The sequence below is a fragment of the Micropterus dolomieu genome, linkage group LG21, assembly GCF_021292245.1.
Source record: "Micropterus dolomieu isolate WLL.071019.BEF.003 ecotype Adirondacks linkage group LG21, ASM2129224v1, whole genome shotgun sequence".
NCBI classification, from domain to species: Eukaryota; Metazoa; Chordata; class Actinopteri; order Centrarchiformes; family Centrarchidae; genus Micropterus; species Micropterus dolomieu.
In genome coordinates, this window is record NC_060170.1 from 3,278,994 (window position 1) to 3,303,893 (window position 24,900).

Genomic DNA, 24,900 nt, shown 5'->3' on the forward strand with positions numbered 1-24,900 from the left:
GCATGACCGGTTTGGCGGTGGGTCAGTAATGGTGTGGGGTGGCATTTCTTTGTGGGGCCGCACAGCCCTCCATGTGCTCGCCAGAGGTAGCCTGACTGCCATTAGGTACCGACATGAGATCCTCAGACCCCTTGTGAAACCATATGCAAGACAATGCTAGACCTCATGTGGCTGGAGTGTGTCAGCAGTTCCTGCAAGAGGAAGACATTGATGCTATGGACTGGCCCGCCCGTTCCCCAGACCTGAATCCAATTGAACACATCTGGGCCACGTTTCAACACAGTCTGTCCAGGAGTTGGCGGATGCTTTAGTCCAGGTCTGGGAGGAGATCCCTCAGGAGACCATCCGCCACCTCATCAGGAGCATGCCCAGGCGTTGTAGGGAGGTCATACAGGCACGTGGAGGCCACACACACTACTGAGCCTCATTTTGACTTGTTTTAAGGACATTACATCAAAGTTGGATCGGCCTGTAGTGTGGTTTTCCACTTTGATTTTGAGTGTGACTCCAAATCCAGACCTACATGGGTTGATAAATTTGATTTCCATTGATAATTTTTGTGTGATTTTGTTGTCAGCACATTCAACTATGTAAAGAAAGGAGTATTTAATGAGATTATTTCTAGGATGTGTTATTTTAGTGTTCCCTTTATTTTTTTGAGCAGTGTATTTTCCCACTATACAGTTTGCAGAAAGTCAGCCAGAGAAGGACTCTAACGCTCATGCTCTATGAGCCCCCAAACATGGTAGCTTGGGAAATGAATGGGGCACAAAATACAATTCTCTTAACACGATATGATGTCCCCTCCAAATGAAATTTTAGCAGCTTCTGGCTTACTTTAAGATGAAACTCCCACATTCTTTACCATTGTCTCTAGCCATTACCTTACTGCTTCAATGAATGTGAAGACTCTCGTGAACATTCTTGTGGTCTATAAGAGAGCAAATTGAGGGGAAATGTAGCTGTTAAAGTAATAAATTGCCGTGTGTATTGTGTTATAATAATGGCATTTGAGTAGGGAGAGAAGTTGTGGATGAGAAGGGGTTTCCCAAAGAGTTGGTACTAGACAGACAGAGTGGACAAGAAGAGCTTTAGCAGGGATAATATAGAAAGAAAGAAGTATTTTTAGATAGGGAAATGGGGGACTGATTGGGTTAGGGAGGCTGGTGGGGTGAGAGAATAAGAGAGAAGATTTTTTATTATTGCAGCAAACTAATTTTCCCACAGGGATAATTAAAGTTTCCTTTTACAGTAATACATCAAATTATGATTACAGAACGAAGCAGAAGACTGATGGTTTGAAAACCAGTTTGTGATGCCATCTCATCCCTCAACAACCGTTATTGAGTCGTCTTACTCAGAGCATTTATCTCAACTGTTGCGCCAGTGGAGCTGCTCAACATCCAGCTGCCTGAACTAGTTAATAGCAGGTAAGAAATAGCGCAGAGCTTGTGGCAGCAGTGGTGAAAGGTCATGTGAAACATTGTCCCCAAAGGCCTGTGGAAAGTGCACACACATGCTTTCTATTATTATGTTGTAGATGAGACTGATTTTCGAATGTGCTAAACATAAACATCCTCATTGAATCAGTTCCAAAGCCGCATGCCCTGGGTTTAGCAAATTAAAATGAAAGTCTAAAGACATGCTAACACCACCGTGAGGCTGCAATTTTTATTACACTCTACTATAAAGGAGTGCACTCACTGATTATTTTACTGTTAGTTACTTAGAGACTCATGGAGTTGTAATGTAAAATGTAATGTGGGACTAGAATATTCATTATCTAGAATCACCACTATAATTGGATTTTTGTTCTGATGCATTCACAGAATGTTGTAGCAGCTGATTAGGTTGGAGCATTAACACATGTACATGCTGTTGCTGTAAGTTAAAAACTCTATCCGCAAGCTAATTATTAACTATACCTATCAAAATGAATGTAATTTCATTATGTAGTTATCATATTTAAAGGTACCGGCACAACTGTCCTTTAAAAAAGCTGTAAATAAAGCAAGGGAAGTATATAATAAAGCCATGGAGGGTGGAAGTGGATGAACCCAGTTGAAGTAATCACGTGTACGAAACGAAGCTCTAAGAAGTAAAGCAAACTCGGCAGGGATAATTTCATTGTTCAGCACCACACCTGGCATTCTAGTATATTCTGCATATTGGTTGGTGGATTTTGCACAAAAAATCCAAGAGAAATCTGAGAGCTCTCAAATAGAAAGACCACACTCTTTAATAAAGATAATAAAATATTCCCATAACTATGCTGGCATTAACATTTAGCTCATAGGTCCGCTGTACCTAAGTACAGCCCCACAGAGGAGCTAACATGGCTGTGGACTCTTGATCTCGTTATTCTCATGATAGAGGAAAGCTCACGGTGAGTCCAAAACGAAAAGGGTTCATCCTCTGAGAAGCATGAATGTGGTCTGTAAATGTCAACTGCTGCTCTGCTCATCAATGTTTGCATTTGGGAAAGAGGAAAGGACAGGGGTCACCAAAAATATCACAGTTCATCGCCTGCAGACCATGACTGTCACCAGCAGTAGTGGCAGTTGTTGAGATATCTTGTTCAGGACTGAGGTTTTTGATGGAGAAAAAAAGGGCAAATGCACAGACATCATGACTTTAAGAACCTTATGTCACTAGTGGGGCAATAAAATAATAACAGCTCCCACAGTAGATGCACATGTGCATAACTTGACAGACTCCCTGGATTGACAGAGGTCAAAAAATAAAGCCAGCTCATGGACAATGGTGGCTGTACTGTCAGCTCAGTTTCTGTGTTCTGCAACAGATCTCACCTGGATATCATCTAAAAAAGTGAGCCCCATGCTGCTGATGTAAATGGTGTGTAAATGAAAACAGACAGAAGCCCATGAAAGCCACAAACCCTCCTCTGATGGATTCAGTCCCGAGTGCAGGTGAAAGGGAATACAGACGCAGGGCAGACTGTATGAATTCTTTCTGCACCTGTCCTCCTTTTAAGTTAAATCAGTATGACGTGGTGATAAAAGTATCACAGAGGAGCCCCAAATCCACTGAGTAATGTTAAGCTGACTCCTCACGCATGACCTTTTGTTTTAGTCGCTCATCTTTTGAATTATTTCCCATGGCTAACAGTGCTGGGTTCATGAGCCAGTGTGTTGTTACTGTCCACAGTACAATAGAGGTCACGTGGGTCAGTGGACATACAAACTCCACTCCCTGTGGTGGCTTTGCACTTGCTTCACACATGTCCTTGCAACAGCTGGAGCCACTGCGGAGCCTGGCGGTCCAGTGGAGATTTGGATTTCGTAAATAGGATAGTAGTTTAAAATAAATAAATCTACATTTGCAATATTAGATACAGTATTTATTTTGTAACAGATCATTTTTGAATGAAGCTTATATTCATGCATGCCTGGATTGAAATACTGCACAACATTTATTGTTTGGGCTTTTGACAATAAATTACAGGTTGTATGCCATTTTCATAATAAAAAAAAAATACACATTCAAATTTTGACTGGGTGGGTTCCAGCTTGCCTTGAATAGATCTTTTTTCTAATCTTTAATGATGGTATTCACTTAAACATGACCATGAATAAAATTCCTGAAGCTATTGCATTAAAAAGAAAAGTCTGCGTAAAAATACAGTTTAAGCCTTTTAAATATGTGTTATCATTTTTATATTGTAAGCCATAACCACACTCTGCATGTATTACAGTAAAAGAAAGAACCATAATGTTCATCTATACCTTGTTTGCTCTCATGCAAAATGTATAAACATAAACATTTTGTATTCTTTGTCTAGTAGTATGATCATACTTCATCATTGCCACATGAATATTACGAAGGTGCCCTTAAACATTATAGAGCATTATGAAAAGTTAACTTTTGAAGCAATGAAGCATAATGAATGACTTGAACTGACTGACGTTTATTGACACATTTTTCTTTAGTCCCGACATACACAGCATTTCATAACTCAACAGTTGTTGCTTGAGAAGGTTTCTGTTCAATTAAAGTGAAACTGCATTGATTTTCTGTGTCAAAACAAATTTACTACTCCTGGGGAATACAACGCAGAAATGTTATGGATTTTCATTATGGGAACAGTAAGAGCCAGTGCTTTTGGAGATTCACTTGGGAATAAAGTTCAGTATATATTGGCGTCTGATGCCCAGATTTTGACCATTCTTTAATTTATTTGTCTCAACTCACCCAATTTTATAGAGATGAATAAATTGCTGTAGTGGTCATTTAAAGTCCCTGAAAACATATTTACTATTAGTGAGTTTGAACATTTTTGGTTCATTCACAATAGAAATTTCTGTATGTCTTTTTTTTAATCTGTGTTCTTTTCACGGGTTTAAAGTGGACACCAACCAGGGTTTAGCAACATCTGGATCTAAATCTGATCACAGTTTTGCAGGTTGTTCAGTTCGATCAAATCTGATCAAACCACATCCACACAGTCATGATGAAGTAGATTAGTTGAGTTTTTGAGTGTAAACTCTTTACAAGTGTAAACTTGTAGTTATTTAGTAATGTCAATACCTAAGTTTGAGAGAAATACTTGAGATGCTAAACAAGCATGCAGGTATTATAGTTAGTTAACCAACATGCTTGTTATTCAACCACGTAGTGGTTCAGATCACGTTTAAATTGTGAAATAACCAACAACAGTCAGCAACAGCACAGAAATGAGCATTGTGTATTAGGTTGATACATTCAATAACTTTCACTTTGTAGTCTGTAGTTTAACTCATAGTATAAAAGTTGCATCATCATTGTTGCATATGAATTTGGCTCGATAGTTAACAAGGACTTGTGTGTGGAAACCTGTGGAGATTTCAGTCAAATCTAATCTAATAATAATTCTTCTTCTCTGGTGTTTATATCAGATAAGATAAGAACACATAATGTGAATGAGTTAAGTCGAGACTTAATTTTGCAATACCTGACTTGCTTGAATGTGTCCTTCTCTTTATTACCCATAAAACTTTGCATTTGAGTATAGTTTGCAGTTTACTGCAGGTGGTTTGGATTTCATTCTCACTCTTTAACAACCTGCACCACAGCTCTCTTGGCAGAGGACTGATAGGCATTTCAATGTATTTATTTGCTGCTGCCATGTTCCAACAGCACTGTTCCCACCAAATGACCCAAGGAAAAGGAGGATCCACACCCAAAGTCAAATAAATCACTCATGCTGGTTGTGAACATACACTTACTAACACCATTCTTAGCACACTGTTGAGCTGGACATGTGGATCTTCAACACTGATGAAGATCCACATGTCCAGAGCAGGTTACATCCCATGAGAGCCTTGTTAAAATATCAACCATAATGCCATTGTGTCACACAAACCAAAGCTTGTAACCATGACAGTAGAGAACTATGACACCTTACCCACCCAACACCCCTACCAACCACAAACAAACCCAGAGAGTGAGCTCACGGCCCCTTAGCAACAGCTGAGTCTGTCTACAGCAACAGCCCTGCTGTTAAAATCAGCGTTTGGGTGTGGATCCATTTATGGAGGAACATTACAAAATGGGATTTCATTCAACTCTGCATATATGATTCCACAGGGAGCCCTGCTTAAAGACTTGAATGTGTGAATGAGAGCAGGTAAGAGCAGCCACAGAACTTTAAACATTGTGGGAGAGTTGCTGAAAGGCAGTGTAATGAACTGTAACCGTAACCACACACACATGCTTTCTGTTAAAATGCTGTTGATAACCCTGCATGTCCAAGTCACTGAAACAAAACGGCCGAATCAGTTCCAGAGGTGTGTGCCTTCTGTTTTCCTTAAAAATATGTCAGGCTGTGTGAACTGTTGTGTAGTAATGTCCCAGGATAGAAGGAAACGTCTGCCATGTCCTCTTAGACTACACACAGAGTTTAGCCCCAGTCAATCCAACACTATACTGACCAACTGTTTGGTAATCAAAAGGAGTACACACGTATTGTAAGTCAGTCTGTGTGCTTAATTCCCATTGTGTGCTTTTGACAAGATTTTTGCAGGGAGTTTGATGACCATGTATGGGCTGCTGGGCTGAAAAAAAGGTTGTACAAAAAGTTACAGTTATGTCGGTCAGTCGGATAGTTGGTCCTCCACTTTGGACTGACTGAAATATCTCAACAACTACTGGATAGATTGTCATGAAATACAAACACTTATGGTCCACAGACCATGAATCCTACTTACTCTGGTGATCCCCTTTTCTACAGTCACCACCAGCAGATTGACATTTTTCGCATTTAGTGAAAAACCTTGACAGCAAATGTATGACCTGCCAAGAAAAATAAATGTTAATGTCTTTGGTCATCCCCTGACTTTCCCTCTAGCACCACCAGCAGTCTCAGCTGTATTGAAGATTTGTGTTTAGTGCTAATTATCAACCATAGTTATCAGCTGTTAGCATGCTAACATGCTAAACCACTGTAAGATGGTGAACATGGTAAACATGTTAGCTTTGTCATTGTGAGCATGTTAGCGTGCTGAAGCTCAAAACTATCATGGCTGTACACTCTTAATATTGTTATGAATTGTAATGCAAATATTTTTATTTATTTATTTATTTATGTATTTATTCCAAAATTCTACATACAGTTTCATAGCCTTTTCTTATTTTAGCCCTGTGATTATATTTTTTCTCTCTCTTACTTGTTGTGTGTACAACTGGGTAGAAAGCTGCAGCAAACCGTTGCCCTTGCATGGACAAACAAAGTTGTATTGATCTGATTGAATATTTGGTGGTTCTAATGCCAAATAGGCCTACCCAACAAAACTAAATCTAAAGTGAAATGATTTTTTATAAGGTGTGTTTTAGAGAATATGCAAAGATGCAGATAATTAACTATATTCAGAAGGGGAGACTCTGCATTGGCTTTGGAAGCTGAGCCTTTAGCCACAATTTAACATGACTCATTAGCAACAATTAGGTGGTGTGAATTTTGATCCACTGAAAGTTTTGGAGTAAAAAGCTGTTATTTGCAGACAGAGAGTTATTTAGAGGGTTTTACAGAACACACACATATTGCATGACTTTTGTTACAAAATACCAGTGAGAAATGGTATTTGATTAGATAAAAATGTTAACCTACTTCAAGCTATCGTTCATAACCAAAGCCAAATATAAATTTGGTGTTATCATGGTATGCAAACAAGCCAACACACAGTAAGCTATATTCAAAACATCCTACAGTCTGTACAATAAGTCAACAGTCATAAGGCCTTGTTTACCCCTACCTCCTCAATCAAAATTTCCTGCCCCCAGAATAATGTGGTGTGGCTTTCATTGACATTGTCAGCTTTTCTTTCTTTTTTAAAACAACCTCAACTTCTTATAGGGAAACTAAGATAATCAGTCCCTGCAGCTGCACTATGTGGTGCATAAAATCTTTGTCAAGCTCAGAATTACCTTCTCTCAGCCACATATAGGCTACCGTAAACTGCATTTATCATAAAGCTGCGGTGAGACATGCCCAGCATGCACAAATACAACCTTGGTGTTTCTGTAAAATTAAACACTAAAGCACTTCTGCCAATTCTAGATTTTTATATGAAGTGTTTATCACTCAATTTTAAAACACTATAAAAAAACAGAACGGTTTTCTAGATGACTATGCTGAAATTAGCATTTTTGTGTCTTTATAAGAGATTCTGAGAGATGACAGGAAGGCAACAAAGGTCCCTGGACAAACTCAAATAGGAGACACTGGTTCGTACATGGGACATGGTCAGGTGCCAGCCATGAGGAAATTTGAAATTATGAGAGGGGAAATTGTGAAGGAGGAAATTTAAAAAAAGCCAAAACACATTCTGCAATAATGATTATCAACACCTCTCAATATTGACACAAACACTGAGAGTTTGAGAATGAAAATATGAATGTGAATCATGCTAAGGCCTTCACAGCTACCAACCAACCCCAAATAACCCAAATAAACAGTTGATTATGGTGATGTGTAAGACAGTGCTGTCCACCATCATCATCATTAAAACACCAAATAATGGGAAAATGTAAAAGCTCTATAGTTGCAGATTTACCAGGAAAAGCTTCCTGTATGCAGAGTAAGGAATATTTACGCCAGGCCATGTGGTTGACACATTATGTGAACATACTGAATCAAACATAAACTCTGGTTTCACTTAGTGGATGCAAACAAAGGCATATTTTTTTAGGAATGTTTTAGCTCCATGACAATAAATTCAACACAGATTCTGAAGACATACTTTGAAGTTTTTAATTTATGTAATACATTCATGCCATATTCCAAAATCCAAGAACACAGGGAACACCCATTTATAAAATGTCACAATCAGAAGTTTAAAATCCATACCAGTGCCTATAAAACAGGTCAATGTATTGCCTTTCAACTCAACAATACACACACACTCATTAAATGAATATATTGTGAGTCAGTATACTACACACACTGTGACTGACTGTGCACCATCTGTCTTTGCAGAAAAACATGTTGGATGTGTGATGAATGAGAGGAGGAAGCGTCAAGCAGGGTGTGGTGCAGATGAAAGCATGTATGTCCACAGCGAGCAGAGGAGGAACTTTCAGTCTAAACCCTTTCATGAGAGCACAGCGTTCACTTTGCTTCCACTGAGACCGCAACCATATGGAGACACAGGGCTTTCCTCCAGAGGCTCTGAGCTCCTTGGCCTGCAAGGTGACTACATGCTGTCTGTCACCTTTCCCACAAATTACATGACATGGCATACAATTATGTTCTGCCATGACATGCTGGCATTTAAAGTTGTTGTATCATCTTGTGTCATTTTATTCCTTGTCATTTCAAGCCATGCCATTTAATTTTGTGTCATGTCAGTTTATGTCGTGTCATTTCTTTTTGTTTTGTGTCATGTCATGTAATTTCAAGTGTTGTGTGTTTCACTTTAGTTCAAGTTGTGTAATTTAATTTAATGCTGTGTCATTTTATGACGTGCCAGTTAATTTCATGTTATGTCATTTTATGTCATGTTTCATATCATTTCAACTTCACAAGTTGTCAGTATTGCCACTGCTGGAGGCAAATATATCTATGTTTAAATATGTAATTGTCTCATTGTTATTCCTGTCATAGTACAGGGGTTCTGCTGTCCCCTCCAGCAGAGGCCCAGCAGTGGGAGGGTGACACACAGGGTGACACCACAGAGCAGAAATGGGGTAGATGGGAGCCTGACACTGCTGAGCAGTCTCAACGGAAGGCTGGAGAGCAGAACAAAACTCGCATCAAGGTTCAGGACTGGGAGCAGACCTGAGATGACCCCAGAATTCCTGTTCCAGACTCCCACTGTGTGCCATCACAGAGATCCAGTCAGTGGCGCAGCAGGTGAATTAATCATAAATGTTGATTTCCATGTAGCCTCTATGCTGACTGATGAATCAGTATTAGTAGACAGCATGGGAACCACAACTTGGTTCATTACTCTGTTGATCATTTGTTCCATTTGTTCAAAGATGAAGGTTGGATGTGCTGAGTTACCAGTTTTCATGTTCCGTTTCCTTCTAACAATCCTTTCTTCATTATACTGGAAAATTCATGCTTAACACCTGCTCATCAACATGGAAACTGCACTGCTAATCAAACCAAATAAGACCTTTATTATGGCTTTATTATAGATAGATAACTGAGGACTTACCCAATTTAGACATCATGTTAAACCATGTAAAACAAAATGAATCCATGCTTACTTAAAGCATCTAAATCTGATCTAAATATCCAGAGTCTGTTCATATTAAGGTTTCTTACAAATAAGCAGTGTAGTACTGATACATGCTACAGTTATAATTAATTAAACCAAAACCATGATCAGATTTTTGATTTTAAAAATTCTATCATCTGTTTAGTCTAACTCTATCGGGTATTAATCTGGGTGGTGATGGCGCATAGATAAGATGCTTGCCTTTGGTGTGGGAGACCTGGGTTCAATTCCCACTGTGAGACATCCACCATGAGTCCCTGAGCAAGACACTTAACCCCTAGTCGCTCCAGAGGTGTGTGTGACCTCTGACGTGTATAGCAATTATTTTTTTTTTGGATAAAAGCGTCAGATAAATGTAATGTGGATTCTTACCTTTCATAATGGGGACGGAAGCTGCTGTTTACTCACAATGCTAACCACTTGAAAAGCATTTTTGATCAACACGCACAAACACACACAGGCATGACAGCTTCCAACTGACTGCAAATCTCCATAATCATATTCAGACAACATGCGTATATGAGTTCTTCTGGCTTTGGGCAGAAACAGCTGTTCTTATTTCTGGTGACTCAAACAAATAATCCAATTTCATTGCCAATTGACATGAAAGTTTCTCTGTTTTGCATTCTTTCTATGTTATTTGGATTGAGGGCAGTGTATGTTTTTGCTGCAGTTTGGGTAATTGCCTTTTGGATATCCTTGAGTGATAAGCAGACACAGTTGTTGAAGTTATGCTCCATTTATCATCCGGCCCCAGATCATAGCGTTTAGATTATTGGCAAGCTGCAAATGACATCTGCAGCATAAATGTGACTGCATTCAAAGCTGCATCTCTGACCGTGACTCGCTCTCCTCGCAGAAACTCCCACAACCCCCTGCGACAATAAGAGGCAGGCTCCTTATGGACATCCCGGCGCCGCAAAGGTTTCAGAACTCCATCTGTATCTGCCTTCATCACTCTGTTATGACGAGGAGCAGGACCCTGAGACTGAGGAGATGAGGTATGAGTTGTTAGTGGTGGTGTTTGGGGCCGTGGAGGCTGTTGCGAGTCATAGCAGAGCAGCCATCTGCATCATTTTCATCTTCTGTTCCTTGGATAATGTCTTTCACGTCACATCTGTGGTTTTCACCATTCTTTCCAGAAACTGGAACAGAGTTTAAAAAACAGGTCTCAGAAGTGATGTCAGTTGGAGGGTGGGGGAGACAAAAAATATTTTCCCAAGCAATTAGAACAACTGCAGTGCACGTAAAGACATGCCAACTGGATCTAACTGGGATCTCTTATATCCATGGAATCAATCCGTGCAACAAAAAAGCCAAAGAAGATGAAGTTGTAGGATGTTCAGTGAAAAAGACTCCCATGAAACATTAATGTATATTATTAACCCTGTTACGTGCAGCATCAGGCAGCTGTTTTCAGTAAAAAAAAAAGTTCTGATAAACCGACTGTACACTATCTGCCCAGCACCAAACAGCTGGTGAAGAAAGAGGAGCTTTTAGCAGCTAAAGAGACATATAGAGCCCAAAACAGAGCTAAAATGAGAGTAAATACCAGACTTATAATTATGAGATGGACAGAAACACAACTCCAGATGAATGCTAATGTTGCTCCATGTCTGCTGGATGTGTAAAGGTGCAACTTTATAAGGTGATAACATGTCAGTGTTATGTTTACAGCTTGTTGTGCTGCCCCTAAATGTAGTTTGAGATAAATTTTACGTTCATAGATATATCGAAATAATATCTCATAAACTCACATAAGTTAAACAGAGATTTATTAAAAGGACATTTAAATATCACTGTTTGCAGTCAGCACACTACTACCAAATTAGACATGAACATTAGGATTATTACTACAAATAGGGACAAGACAATAAAGATATCATTATGTGTTCTGTCAGGACACAAGAACAAATGTCTCAGGCCTCACTAGTGGCCCTTAGGGCTACACATTTCATTACAAGGATGGTGTATGAAAAGAAAAACATGATGATGATTTAGAATTTCTTTATGTAAAGTTTGCCCCGTGTGACTAGAGGAAAAGCCTCTGGGTCATTTAATACTTTTTCAGCCATGACAGATAGTTGAACTTCCACTATTTGAAGGTATCTATGTTAAAATTGTGTTTCAGTTTTTGAGTCGCATGTTAGTTGTTAAAAAGGTTAATTCTTTACCAAAGTAATACCAATGTAATTCAGAACAAGATAATGATAGTATGACTTTTTTTTATATATCAGTACATGCCCAACTTTAAAAGAACATAGCGACATTTTGGGAACTCCTCTTGTTTGTTGTCTTACAGAGTCATTTCTGTGCTGTACAAAGATAGGTCCATTACATGTTTAGAGTGAGACTGGATGCTGAGGGGAAAGCTTTCAAAAGTTAGGATGTGTTTAGGGTCTTGACTCACTGCATCTTATGTATCTGTGCCCCTTGCAGGACTTTAGCAGAGGAGACCAGCGCTCAGGAATCTAAGGTCAAACCAAACAATGTAAACCCTTCACACACCAGTCAAGACCAGCCAGGACCCGGCGCTCCACAGCACACCTTCTGATGACATCACACCGGAGGACTCTGAGCACAGCTGAGATGTGAAGCATATAGAGTTCAGAGCAGAAAACAGATGGAGCCAATTTGCCCCTAAAGAACATCCACGTGGGCAGAACAGAAAAGAGCGATGGGGAAACAGGCCTCTGCTGATAAGGTCTGCAACTGTCCACAAATGGAGGCTCCATAACGAGAGGCTGGGGAGTCTGCCAAAATAAAACTACCCCACAATAGAGTCTGGGGGCACAGGAAAATAAGAGTATATAATTATGTACTGCTGGGCCACTTGAGAAAAAACAAAGTAGTAAGAGAAACAAAATAAAACTCACAACAGGAACATATACAGAGACAAGACTGGGGCACACACAGGAGAGCAACCAAAAAGGAAATATTCCAAAAATATTTGACAGCAAAGTAGCTGTAAAGGTAAAGAATGTAAAATATAGAGACCGTGTGAACAGAAAGGAAAAGATGTACAAAAGTTAAACTATTGGTAATTCAACAAATATGACTAAAGGGATACAATGTTTATTTTTTTTAAGTATTTGAGCATGTTTTAGGACTGTAACAACCACTGAGGATACTGATGCTGCTTCCATGCACACATTATTTGTAACTATGACATTAAAAAATAATTTAAATTTGTGTGGAACTTTTCACTTTCAGCAAATTGTAAAACAGAACCACACTGGCTCTGGGCCCTCCATGGGACATGACAGCTTCAGATCAAAAAACTTCACACAGTGAGACTACCTGCAGTGGTCCAGAGGTGTGCAGCTGCTTATTGTTCACAGCGTGCCATGTCTGTACAGTGTCTTCTTTCTGGCCGTCTCTCAGTGCAGAGGTAGCAGATCATACACCACACACTGCGCTCTGGAGAGATCAGGACTCCACTGCTGCTCCGAAAAGGCCTTAGACCACAGGAGCCTGTCGGCAGAATGGAGGGGAGGTGAAAGTCAAGCAGAAAAGGAATCTGACTGAAACTTTGTGTGTTTAGCTCACTCTAGCTGTCATTCCTGGAAGTCCATTTCCACCAGGATCACTTCATTTTGACTTAGTATCTCTTGTTTGTCTTACAATGCTTTTTATTAATATGATTCCTGTTTTCATCTGTTCTGTTATTTCTTGGTAGTTATACCAAACTACAGGCATGCTAGTCAGCCCAAACCCCATCAATGTGACTCATAAACAGAAACATTGGCTAGACTATAAAAATAAATTGAAGGTAGGCCTATCCAGCAAAATGAGGAATTATTGAGTCTGTTTGGCTGGAGTGCCATCTGTGCAGACTGTTTGACTGTGGTTGGCTTGTGGCAGAGCATACGGTCAAAAGTGACATAGTGGCTGTTGAATTTGAAGGTGTATAAGATGGTAAGCAATGAGCTGGTGGCTCTGTCTGTCTGTGCAACACTTTGGTACATGTGTCAAAAACTACTGGGCAAATGTTTCCAAAATCTTCTTTGGATGTTTGTGGTTCCCAAAAAGTGGTGGAAGAAATATTCTGATCCTTAACATAAGTAAAAGTAGCAATACTCCATTACAAGCAAGAGTTCTGCATTCAAAATGTTACATAAAGGGTTATCAGCAAAATTGAAGTATTTAAAGAATTTAAAGTATTTAGAGTATTTAAAGTATTTAAAGTATTAAAAGTAAAATGTATAACGGATTCCGTCAGTTTTATTTTATTAAACATTGCTATATTGAATCATTAATACTCATGCATTAATGTGTAGCAGCTTTTTAATATTGCAACTGCTCAAGATGAAGCTCCTTTGAACTATTTTACATAATTTTGGGAAGTTAAACTGAAAATGATGTATGATATTTTATAAGCTGATGATGATATGGCATGTAAAATCTTGATCTGTACATCAACTGGTAGCTGTCAGATCCATTTAGTTTAGTAGAAGTATTAAGTAGCATAAAATGGAAATACTCAAGTAAAGGACAAATACTCTAATTTAGTTATAATTCTATGATACCAGGATCTTTCCTCTAATCTCACAAGATTAGATTTCCATTTGAATATACTGTATTGTCAAAGTCAACTGGGGTTGCTCAGCACCAATTATTTTAATCTTCATCACCACATGGCCATTCCTCTAACCTACTCTTACACCTACAGTAAATGATCACTTCCCCGTTCATGCCCCCAGAGGGAGAAGCCTTTAATTTGGTGATTGCACATTGTGTTCTGTAACATCATCCTGAAGACGAGTGGTCTTATTGTTCTGTATTCCTGTCCTTTGCCCTGTTTCCTTTTGAGACATCGAGCTCTTGCAATGAACTATATAAATAAAGTTACTTACTCACATTTTTGGCCCCACGACTGGGTGATGCTCTAAAAACAGTAAAACCTTGAGTATAGTTCTTGCAGCTCTATGCTGCTGTGTAATAAACACTGGAGTCTGTAGACTATAGGGGCCCAGACGGTGATATGAGCCTTACTCCCTTCATTTTTACACTTTACTGGCATTATTTAGGTTAAAGAAGACAAAGCATTACCAAGGATGAAGTATGCAGCAGCACTGAGGGAGAGGATGATGAGGAAGATGGTGCCTACACCTAGATCCCCCATGGCACACGCATTTGGACAAGCACAGGGGCTCTCCACCCAGATCTGCAGGGGCACCTCAGTTCTGAGGCTCTGGTCCCGGATAAAAGAAGTGGACTGATTTGGATTACAGTGGTAATGAACTACTGTCAGCGGCTGCTCGCCAAGAGCTGGGACAGGAGAAGAAGACTGGCTATCAGGTCATCACACTACAGTGACAAAGTGATCAGTGATGTGAATTATATGTAAGTTTTGTGTTGCAACTCACAAAAATATGAGACAGACAGCATCTTCACGGTGTCATTGTAGAGAAATTCATTCCCATCATGTTTTCCATAGCTGATAAAGCGTCTGTTGAGCCTGTGATACCTATAAACAAAATAACACAAAAAAAGAACAAGGACTTCTTTGACTGTTTGAGTCACCTTCAAGGTATGTAAAGGATACAATCTCATATGTGTTGATGATAGCATGTTTACTGAAGGCTCAATGTTGACTTCAATCCAAAAAACAAGCAGTTGCAATACTCCCAGACATGTATGTAAAGGCCAGGGGCCAGACTTTTCTGGAGTCCTAAACAGAATTTCAGATCATCTCTTCCTTACCCTAACACCCCCCCCCCCACCCCCTTTTTTTTTTTTAATAATCTTTGCAATCTGCAAAATATGCACCACAATCTACTACAGTTAGTGAAGAAAATATCCTGTCACTGTCCACGGTGACAGAATATTTTAATAAAGAATAACAAAGAACCCATGGTTTCTTTATTATGGAAAGTGTTTAATACTTGATTTCAGTAACAGTTGTAGGTGTACCTCTTCCTGTCCTTCACTTCTCAGAGTTTTTATTCTGACGGCATGGTGTTTTCAACTCAACTGAAAGTTAATTTCCTTTCTTTCAGGGTAAGAAGTACAAGCCCCTGGATCTGAGACCCAAGAAGACCAGAGCTCTGCGCCGCTGACTCAACAAGCATGAAGAGAGTCTGCGGACCAAAAAACAGCAGAGGAAAGACCTCCTCTACTCCATTCGCAAATTTGCAGTCAAAGCTTAGAGGCTTTTTCTATTGATAAAATAAAATCTGTGTCAAATCAATAATGATAAAAGCACAAGTCTTCGCATCTTCAATATGTGTGTTGGGGTGCCCCCTGGTGGCCACTGCTCCTTCAACAGCTGCTCGGGTTTCAAATCTAGCCTATATGTGATAATCTTATAAAATATAACGATTAAAGGTTAAACCAGTTGTCCTCAACATTTTGTACTTTAAGCAAATCGAGCTGATAGCTCTTCTGTACATTACTAAAGTTAAATACCGGACTTTTACATGTAACAAAGCCAGAGGAACTGATACAATTCAGTGTTGACAGTAACCAAACGTTTTAATTTTGCCAGCCTTACCTTATAACTAGCAAGTCAGCAGTTTATAAAAATATTTAGCAGGTATCAAAATTGCTTTACATTTGGTTCAGACGAAGTTTAGAAGGTTTAGCTGAATTATTGCAGGTGTCTCTCTTGTTCAAAGCACTGTGCTGTGAATTACGTAATAACCTTTATTTCTTATGGTAAGGGAGACCTAACGGTCAAAGTCACAATGGCTACAGTTACACAGGACCATGAAGAAGTGTAAACGTAGGAGGAAGGTGCGGCTGGAAACATTCTGAAAAAGTATATGTTCAACAAAGTCCTGCTGTTGTGAATCTTAGCACTGACTCGTGTCTGCTCTACCTGACGATGAAGCATGCAGCGACATTAGTGCAGTCCGTCGCTCCTGTCAGGTCTTCTGGCAGTGAGAATGGCTGGCAGGGGCTGAAGGACAGGAGCGTCTCTGTGCTGTTCTCCGGCATGTCCTCTGCTGACACGGGCTTCAAACGGCCCAGGAAACCATCCGCATCTCCCATAGCTTTCAGGTTTATCACCCCGCTCCCATCCTTCATGATGCATTTGCAGTTGTTGACTTTGAAGCAGCCTGACTTAGCAGAATTCGGGTGAGGGGAGGGAGATGAGGAAAACATGCTAAAACAAACTGAGAGCGCCAGGAAGACAGTCTGAAGGCTCATAGTGACCGCGTGCACCAGCGCAGAGGACAGTGACAACCTGCGACTTGTGAGGAAACTAAGGAGCAGCTGACAGCACCATGATGTTAGGAAAGTAATTAGAGTAAAGGTGATTGCCATTCCGGACATTCCGAAGGCCCCCAGTCTTTCCAAATGCAGTAGTAAAACGCAGGCGTGCAACCTCTGGCCTGCGTTACAGAAGGCAGGGCCGTGGATCACAAATGTGATCACACCGAGCCGGGCCTCCCTCCACTGGCTTCCTGTTGTTTTTTTAGAAGTGATTTCAAGTTATTTATTACTTGCAAAGCTATGAAAGGCCTGTCCCCAAGTTATTTCGCAGATCTTTTAGTGTTCCTTTCCGTTCCCTGAGGGCCTCGGATGTGTCATTTCTGGGGTCTCATTTATAAAACAGTGCGTAGAAACCTCACTAAAGGTGTACCTGCGCCCAAAAGCCAAAAATGGCGTGGGCCAAAAAATATTCAGACTTATAAAACCGTGCATAGGTACATCTGTAAGCAAGTTCCTTTTATAAATCACAATCAACTTGAACTGGGCTGCATGTGAGGGAGTTCCTTGTCCGACCCTTCAAATGCCCACAGTTGCCTATAAATGGTCAGTGAAACGCCCATCATTAATATTAATAAGTACTGACTGCAGGAAGAAAAGGAGGCAAATTCTACAAAAAAGAAATTTAACTCAGTGTGACAGCAACATTCCTTTTGGTGAAGCTGAAGCATGTTGTTTGGTGGGTAAAAAACTTTCACGCAAAGCTTGTGCACTGGAGGAAAGGGGGCACCAGAGCTCCACCCCTTTATGACTGATCTGCAGGAATGGGCATCCCTCCTGAGTAGTGACGTCACTGGCTGGAGGGGGACACACACGCGCAGGTACTAATTTGGATTCCCCCGTTTGAAAAGAGAGTAAACCAAATGCATTCCCTTGTGTTTGAACATTTATTTAGGCTACACAAACAGTCCACTCACTTAACGAGGCTGCCAATGAGTTAAAAGAAATGTGACTAAATGACAAAACAGTGTTATATTTCCATAAATCTGAATGAGTTATGACTATTCTGATGTTTGGACTGAACAACATGGAAGTATGCTGCTCTCCTGCAGAGTCTGATTAAGCACACTCCTTTAGTCTGTTGAGTCAACCATGGAGTCACCACTTTATTATGAAAAGTGAGAAATTAATACTGTAGTCCAAGAGCTGCTGCAAGAACCTCTAATCATGACAAACACTGGCTTTAGGTATACATCCCATGCCATCGTTGACTCATGATCCTTTCACTGCCATTCTAAAACAGCAGAAACGTACAATCCAAACCACCTGCTCGTCTCCACGGTAAATCGGGGAACATTTAAAGAGAATAAATACACTGCTCAAAAAAATAAAAGGAACACTAAATTAACAAATCCTAGATCTGAATGAATGAAATAATCTCATTAAATACTCCTTTCTTTACATAGTTGAATGTGCTGACAACAAAATCACACAAAAACTAATCAATGGAAATCAAATTTATCAACCCATGTAGGTCTGGATTTGGAGTCACACTCAAAATCAAAGTGGAAAACTACACTACAGGCTGATCCAACTTTGATGTAATGTCCTTAAAACAAGTCAAAATAAGGCTCAGTAGTGTGTGTGGCCTCCACGTGCCTGTATGACCTCCCTACAACGCCTGGGCATGCTCCTGATGAGACCTGGACTAAAGCATCCGCCAACTCCTGGAAAGTCTGTGGTGAAACGTGGCGTTGGTGGATGGAGCAAGACATGATGTCCCAGATGTGCTCAATTGGATTCAGGTCTGGGGAACGGGCGGGCCAGTCCATAGCATCAATGTCTTCCTCTTGCAGGAACTGCTGACACACTCCAGCCACATGAGGTCTAGCATTGTCTCGCATATGGTTTCACAAGGGGTCTGAGGATCTCATGTCGGTACCTAATGGCAGTCAGGCTACCTCTGGCGAGCACATGGAGGGCTGTGCGGCCCCACAAAGAAATGCCACCCCACACCATCACTGACCCACCGCCAAACCGGTCATGCTGGAGGATGTTGCAGGCAGCAGAACGTTCTCCACGGCGTCTCCAGACTCTGTCACGTCTGTCACATGTGCTCAGTGGGAACCTGCTTTCATCTGTGAAGAGCACAGGGCGCCAGTGCCGAATTTGCCAATCTTGGTGTTCTCTGGCAAATGCCAAACCTCCTGCACAGTGTTGGGCTGTAAGCACAGCCCCCACCTGTGGACGTCGGGCCCTCGTACCACCCTCATGGAGTCTGTTTCTGACCGTTTGAGCAGACACATGCACATTTGTGGCCTGCTGGAGGTCATTTTGCAGGGCTCTGGCAGTGCTCCTCCTTGCACAAAGGCGGAGGTAGCGGTCCTGCTGCTGGGTTGTTGCCCTCCTACGGCCTCCTCCACGTCTCCTGATGTACTGGCCTGTCTCCTGGTAGCGCCTCCATGCTCTGGACACTACGCTGACAGACACAGCAAACCTTCTTGCCACAGCTCGCATTGATGTGCCATCCTGGATGAGCTGCACTACCTGAGCCACTTGTGTGGGTTGTAGACTCCGTCTCATGCATAGGAACTGAGAAGTGGTGTGTGGTCTCCACCTGCAGAACCACTCCTTTATTGGGGGTGTCTTGCTAATTGCCTATAATTTCCACCTGTTGTCTATTCCTGTTGTCTATATATGGGGCGGCTGTGGCTCAGGAGGTAGAGCGGCTGTTCCGCCAGTGTATGAATGTGTGTGAATGTTAGTTTCCGTTTGAGCACTTAGGCTCAGTGTATGAACGTGTATGACTGGTGAATGCAGATGTACTGTAAAAGCGCTTTGAGTGGTCGAAAAGACTAGAAAGGCGCTATACAAGTACGGAGCATTTACATTTACATTTATTCCATTTGCACAACAGCATGTGAAATTGATTGTCAATCAGTGTTGCTTCCTAAGCGGACAGTTTGATTTCACAGGAGTGTGATTGACTTGGAGTTACATTGTGTTGTTTAAGTGTTCCCTTTATTTTTTTGAGCAGTGTAGTTTACTGATACGGCTCTTTGAGACTTCCTAATTTTCATTGGGCCTGATGGCTCAAATTTTGATTATAGAATTGATTATAGTCATGTTGGAGTGTTTGTGACTGTCACATCTGTCCCAGTCCTTTGACTCTCACTTCCTCCTGCTCAGCTGGTTCCACTTTCACTCGTAAGCCCTGCAGTATATTTGCTGGCCATTTCCACTCATTCCCTGCCAGGTGGTCTGTGTTGCTTTGTGCCATGGATTTCCAGCCTGTGAACCCTGACAGTGCAAAGAGGCATGCAGCTAGCGTGGCTAAAACATCAGTTGACAAGGTAGTTACATCACCAAACTAACCAACTCAAATTAAAACTAGAATGTATACTTGGATTTCTGGGGTGAAAGTGTTACTCATGATTTGCCTCTATTCATCCATCTAAAGGTAGATGAAAATACCAATTAGGTTTTCAAGGAGTGTGACTGTCCCGACAATAAAATCAGGTAATGGAAGAGGGTGATCCACAGTGCAACTCTGTCTTTTCTTACTTTCTTGTCTTTACTGAGTTCCCAAACAAATAGCTTTGTGCTTTAGTGTGCATCATTAGGTGGACAGTATAAAAATCCCCTCTCCCCTAGTACTTTTCTAGACTTTGGAAATGTCACCAAAGTTCCCACTGACACAAAGATGCCTGGCAACAAAATGTTCCCTAAAACAAATCGGTGATGCAATGCCCTCTAAAAAACTCCATGTCAGCTGCAATGCTGGAGACTTTTCCAGTGAGGCAACTCTGCCCCGTTTTTCAGCTATTTTATTTTGAGTTCTATTGGACTAGACATATTTGAAAACAGTCATCTTTTCTTGCAATTTGCATGATCAGTCTTAAGTGCTGCATTCAGTGCACCAATGATCCAGTGGCAACCACATGAATAGATTAGGTCACTAAAATCTAAGTGAATCCTCAATTATCTAATTTTTGATACAGGCCCTATTGACCAATTTCTGCCTAAGTTCCTGTCTCCTGTGGGGTCCCCTCTGTGAAAAGAGTCCCAGTATGAGCTGACGAGTGTGAATGTGGAAATGTTTCACCACACTGCTGCCCTTGTCCAAAGGATCTTCATGCTGTGTCCCTCTCAACATAATTTGGGGGGTTTCCTGGTCTGAACCATGATATCATTGTGGTTTTCTCAGAGTCAGCATGTTGGACACATTGTTCTCTGTGGGTGGGGGGTAATGAAGCTTCACTAGGTCAAGAGTCCCACCCATCTCTCTTGGATCTCCACAGCGCTGATGAGGTGTTTCATTTCACCTCTTGTGAGCTTGAGCGACTTCAGCTGGGAGAAACGTTTCATTGTTACACCCTTTCAGCTGCAGCAGGTTTGGGGTAATGAAGCGTGTGTGATACAAAAAGCACTTCAGTGTTTCCCAACGGATTATAAGAGACTATGGTGGGTGGGTCTCGGACCCTCTCAGGGGCATGCCCCCCTGGAAGAACATTTTGTACATTTTAAAGTTAAATGCATTCATTTGGTGCAAAATTAAGAGGCTAACTATGAAGAACTTTGCACCCTTGTAAACAATGTTGTGCTCTAGTAAACTATTTGATCATAAACCCATTGTATAACTATAAATAATGAATAAAATAATGAAAATACATAACTTCAACAAACCCAAAAGACTCTCAATAACTGAAACTACCGTTACTGAAGCTAACGTCAAAGAACTTACATGTGTAGATGAAGTGAGAAAAGGACCAGGAGTTGTTCGATTAAACACATCAGGTGAGATATATTTCTGCGTGGAACACAGCTAAGTTACCTAGCTAGTAGCAAGCAAGCAATCAACGTTAGCTGGCATAACCACGTTAACATGTTGCTAAGGTATATTGTGAGAGTCGAAAGATGTAGTTCATTGAACGATTTTCACACAAAACTAAATGTAACTTTACTGCTTAACGACAACCGTCAACTTTCTTGACAAACAACTTTATCTTTTAAAATGACAAACATCATACTATGTGATTCAGGGCACAGTTCAAACAGGATCAAAAAATGTTTTTTCCGAAATAAGGTCCCATGGGTCGGAAGGGGAAGCGATTGACTTAGGCTCTTTATTCATCAAGTCCAACCCAGTTTGATAAATTATGCTGTATGTGGTTCTTGTACCGCATAACATGAAGACTTCACAGCCTCTCTTCAGGTAGGACTCTCATACTTGTCTTTGTAAAGAGAGATAATGACAGGATAAAGTCTCTAACCTACCGGTCAGCTCGCACCGGTCCGTTTCACTGGATTTACCATGAAGGCTTGAATATGTGTGCACTCCAAATTTAGGTTCGGCTAGCCTAATCGCCTTCTCAGAAACGAGTGACAGAAACAGACCGTTAACCGTAGTTACCTCAAAAGAAAAGTGGTTGTCTCGAGTGGGATGCCAAAGTGTGTGAGCGTGCAAGCTTACAGCAGCGCCCACAAAACACAACGTGAGAAGTTTGTAATGTTATTATGAGATGTGTAAAAATATTTTCGGTTCATTTTGAAACTATGGCGGAAGTAATGGGAAACACTGCACTTTAATGTACATATGTTACACATTATGTGTATTATGGCTGCAACACGTCCTCATACTTAAACAATACAATAGGTTGATTGCTTATGACTCGCAAAACAACATGTATGACCGCTAGAAAAAGGCCTAAAGAGTGACCTCTCTTTATCCAAACCTTGATGGTGGCACCACAGGAAAGGTCCAAATGTCCAAAATGTGTAAAGGATTATGGATGGACCAACGTCAGCATGGTGATGATGATGATGCACCATCACCTGCTGCAAACGGGCCAAAAGTACTTACACTTTGTATGATGGTATCTTTGTGGTTTTCCCAGATTTACGATGATACTGTATATTGTACATAAATGTAAAATTGTACAATATTATAAAATGCCTGTAAAAACTACCACACAAAGATACTGCATATAAAGCATAGGCCTAGTTTCTTTTTTCCTTCCATTGTAAATACAAAGTTTACCAATACACCAGTTACTTCACACTAAAATAACTCCTAAAAACTATTCCCAGGACGTAGTAGTCCAACCTTTTTGACTTGTGACCCCTTAAAGCGAAGAAATATCTATTTGCAAGCCTTCGTCATAGGTTGCATATTCCCACCAGTTCTCACCCATTCAACCAAAGAGTCATTTTTCTCTCTCACATATTTTTATCATCATCATTCTTAATCAAAAAGATTAAAACAAATACTGAATAAGAAAATCTATATTGTGTAGCTGAAGTATGTTTTTTCTACTTTACTATTCTGTTAATCTTTGTATGACCACTTAGATTCATGACCTCAATTGATATGGTTAAACACTAAACAACTACAAACTAGTTAAACTACATTAATTACGTTTAGCAATACTGCTCCTCAACTTTTCTCATTACACAATGTGTATGATACGTTTGGTAAGATGTAAGTATTGACTGTGATCATGACGCAAGAAAAGTTTTATGAGCATAAATCCTCAAGTCAGGCTTGTAAATGGTTTCATAATCAGCATCTTACATGAAAGTCAGAGAGAGTTTTGGCTTTGCTACTTGGTCAGAGAGCTCTAAGCACTTGGGAGTGTTGAATGTTGATAGAAGTTGTGGGAATGTGAGAGCGTTCAGCCTCTCTGTGTTACCTGCACTCACTGAGGACAGATGAAGTTTTTATCAGTGGAGAAAGACATTTCTCCTGGGAGGAGCATAGCAGGCAGGGATTTCCACACATTCTTGTCAGTGTGAACAGCATATGATGAGTGTTATAAAACCCTGGATGTGCTCTGACCCCAGATGCATTTCACATTAAAACATATATTCATGTGAAGCTTTTCAAAGAGGGGGCAAAGTGACGTTCTGAGAAAATAACCTTTTGTATAGAGCAGTCCTACATTCCAAATCCTTGATTTATTTCTTATTGTGAGGTCAGTTCAGCTGGGATAGTAGGGGTCGTGATTTCTGACAATGAGCCAAGGGAGAGCTAGTGATTGCCACAACAGAGGAATGGAATCCAAAAAAAACTACTCATCTCCCACTGAACCACTTCTGTGGTCTTCAAAACATGTACACACACTATCAGTAATGCTTCCATGTACTAACAAATGGTCAGTTTAGAAACTCACAAGGTCCACTTAGCCATTGTTCTGGAGTAATCAATTGTATAACATAATCTTCCGCAGCAGACATTCCACTTTTCTGAGCAATTTAAAAGGTGCTACTTTGTTAATATTTTTATATTAAGAATGGGTATGACCAAGCTACAGATTAACACCCATTCAGTTCCCCTCAGTTCTACAGCATCAACTCCCTGCTCTCATCAGCAGCAGCAGGCGCCATAAAACTCAGACAAACACTCTCACTGTGCACAACCTACAACCCTGCACCAAATTCAAGAGAGACATAGTTAGCAACCAGCTGGTGAACATAGTGGAACATTTATCATCTAAAAATGTTTATATTATTTTATTTATTCGCACAAAAATAAGACATGTGTCAGGAGAGGTCAAGAAACCACAGGCTTATACAACAGACCTCTCCTCCCTTAAGGAGAAAAAGAAAATAGAGAAAAAAAGACAGAAATAATATATACTGTACATGTCAGGAAATATTTTAACACTAAAGATTAACTGTGTTGATCATTTCCTTTTAAAAATGAGTTCGTTTTGAGTGTTTGTGAAATCCAATTTTTGTAAACTCAGGCGGCTTGTTCAGCCACACTTGCAGGTTGCAGCCATCTTGGAACGCGCAGTTGGTGAAGACCACACCAGAGCTAAAAGAACTTAAACTTGGTGTACACTTGATGCAAGGGATTAATGGTGGTTCCACTGTATATGTATGATGTAGGTTTTGACTAGTAATTCTGCACTGGATAAAACCTGTTCATTGCGTCACCACAATGCTAGCTGGATGTATATGTGATCAGGTAGTACCGCCTTTATTTATATTCTCACATCGACTGTGTTTGCATAGA

The 24,900-nt window shown here is 40.5% G+C and overlaps 2 protein-coding genes across 3 annotated transcripts; one reads left to right on the top strand and one right to left on the bottom strand.

The window, feature by feature from the left end:
* Positions 1 to 5,452: 5,452 nt before the first annotated feature.
* Positions 5,453 to 12,910, top strand: LOC123959608. Of its 2 annotated transcripts, XM_046033744.1 has the most exons (5): positions 5,453 to 5,626; positions 8,474 to 8,686; positions 9,101 to 9,349; positions 10,582 to 10,723; positions 12,162 to 12,910. In XM_046033744.1, the coding sequence occupies exons 1-5, from the start codon at positions 5,617 to 5,619 to the stop codon at positions 12,274 to 12,276; spliced, it is 729 nt and encodes a 242-aa protein (XP_045889700.1). In that variant the 5' UTR covers positions 5,453 to 5,616; the 3' UTR covers positions 12,277 to 12,910. The 2 variants fall into 2 exon arrangements, with proteins under 2 accessions (XP_045889700.1, XP_045889701.1); XM_046033745.1 differs by lacking the exon at positions 5,453 to 5,626 and having other exon boundaries at positions 8,568 to 8,686; positions 9,106 to 9,349.
* Positions 11,481 to 17,245, bottom strand: LOC123959606. The gene is made up of 5 exons (XM_046033743.1): positions 16,546 to 17,245; positions 15,092 to 15,192; positions 14,775 to 14,993; positions 13,023 to 13,196; positions 11,481 to 12,506 (listed from the first exon to the last, which is right to left on the bottom strand). Exons 1-4 carry the CDS (start codon positions 17,001 to 17,003, stop codon positions 13,051 to 13,053), a joined length of 924 nt encoding a protein of 307 aa, XP_045889699.1. The 5' UTR covers positions 17,004 to 17,245; the 3' UTR covers positions 11,481 to 12,506; positions 13,023 to 13,050.
* Between the last annotated feature and the right edge of the window lie 7,655 nt (positions 17,246 to 24,900).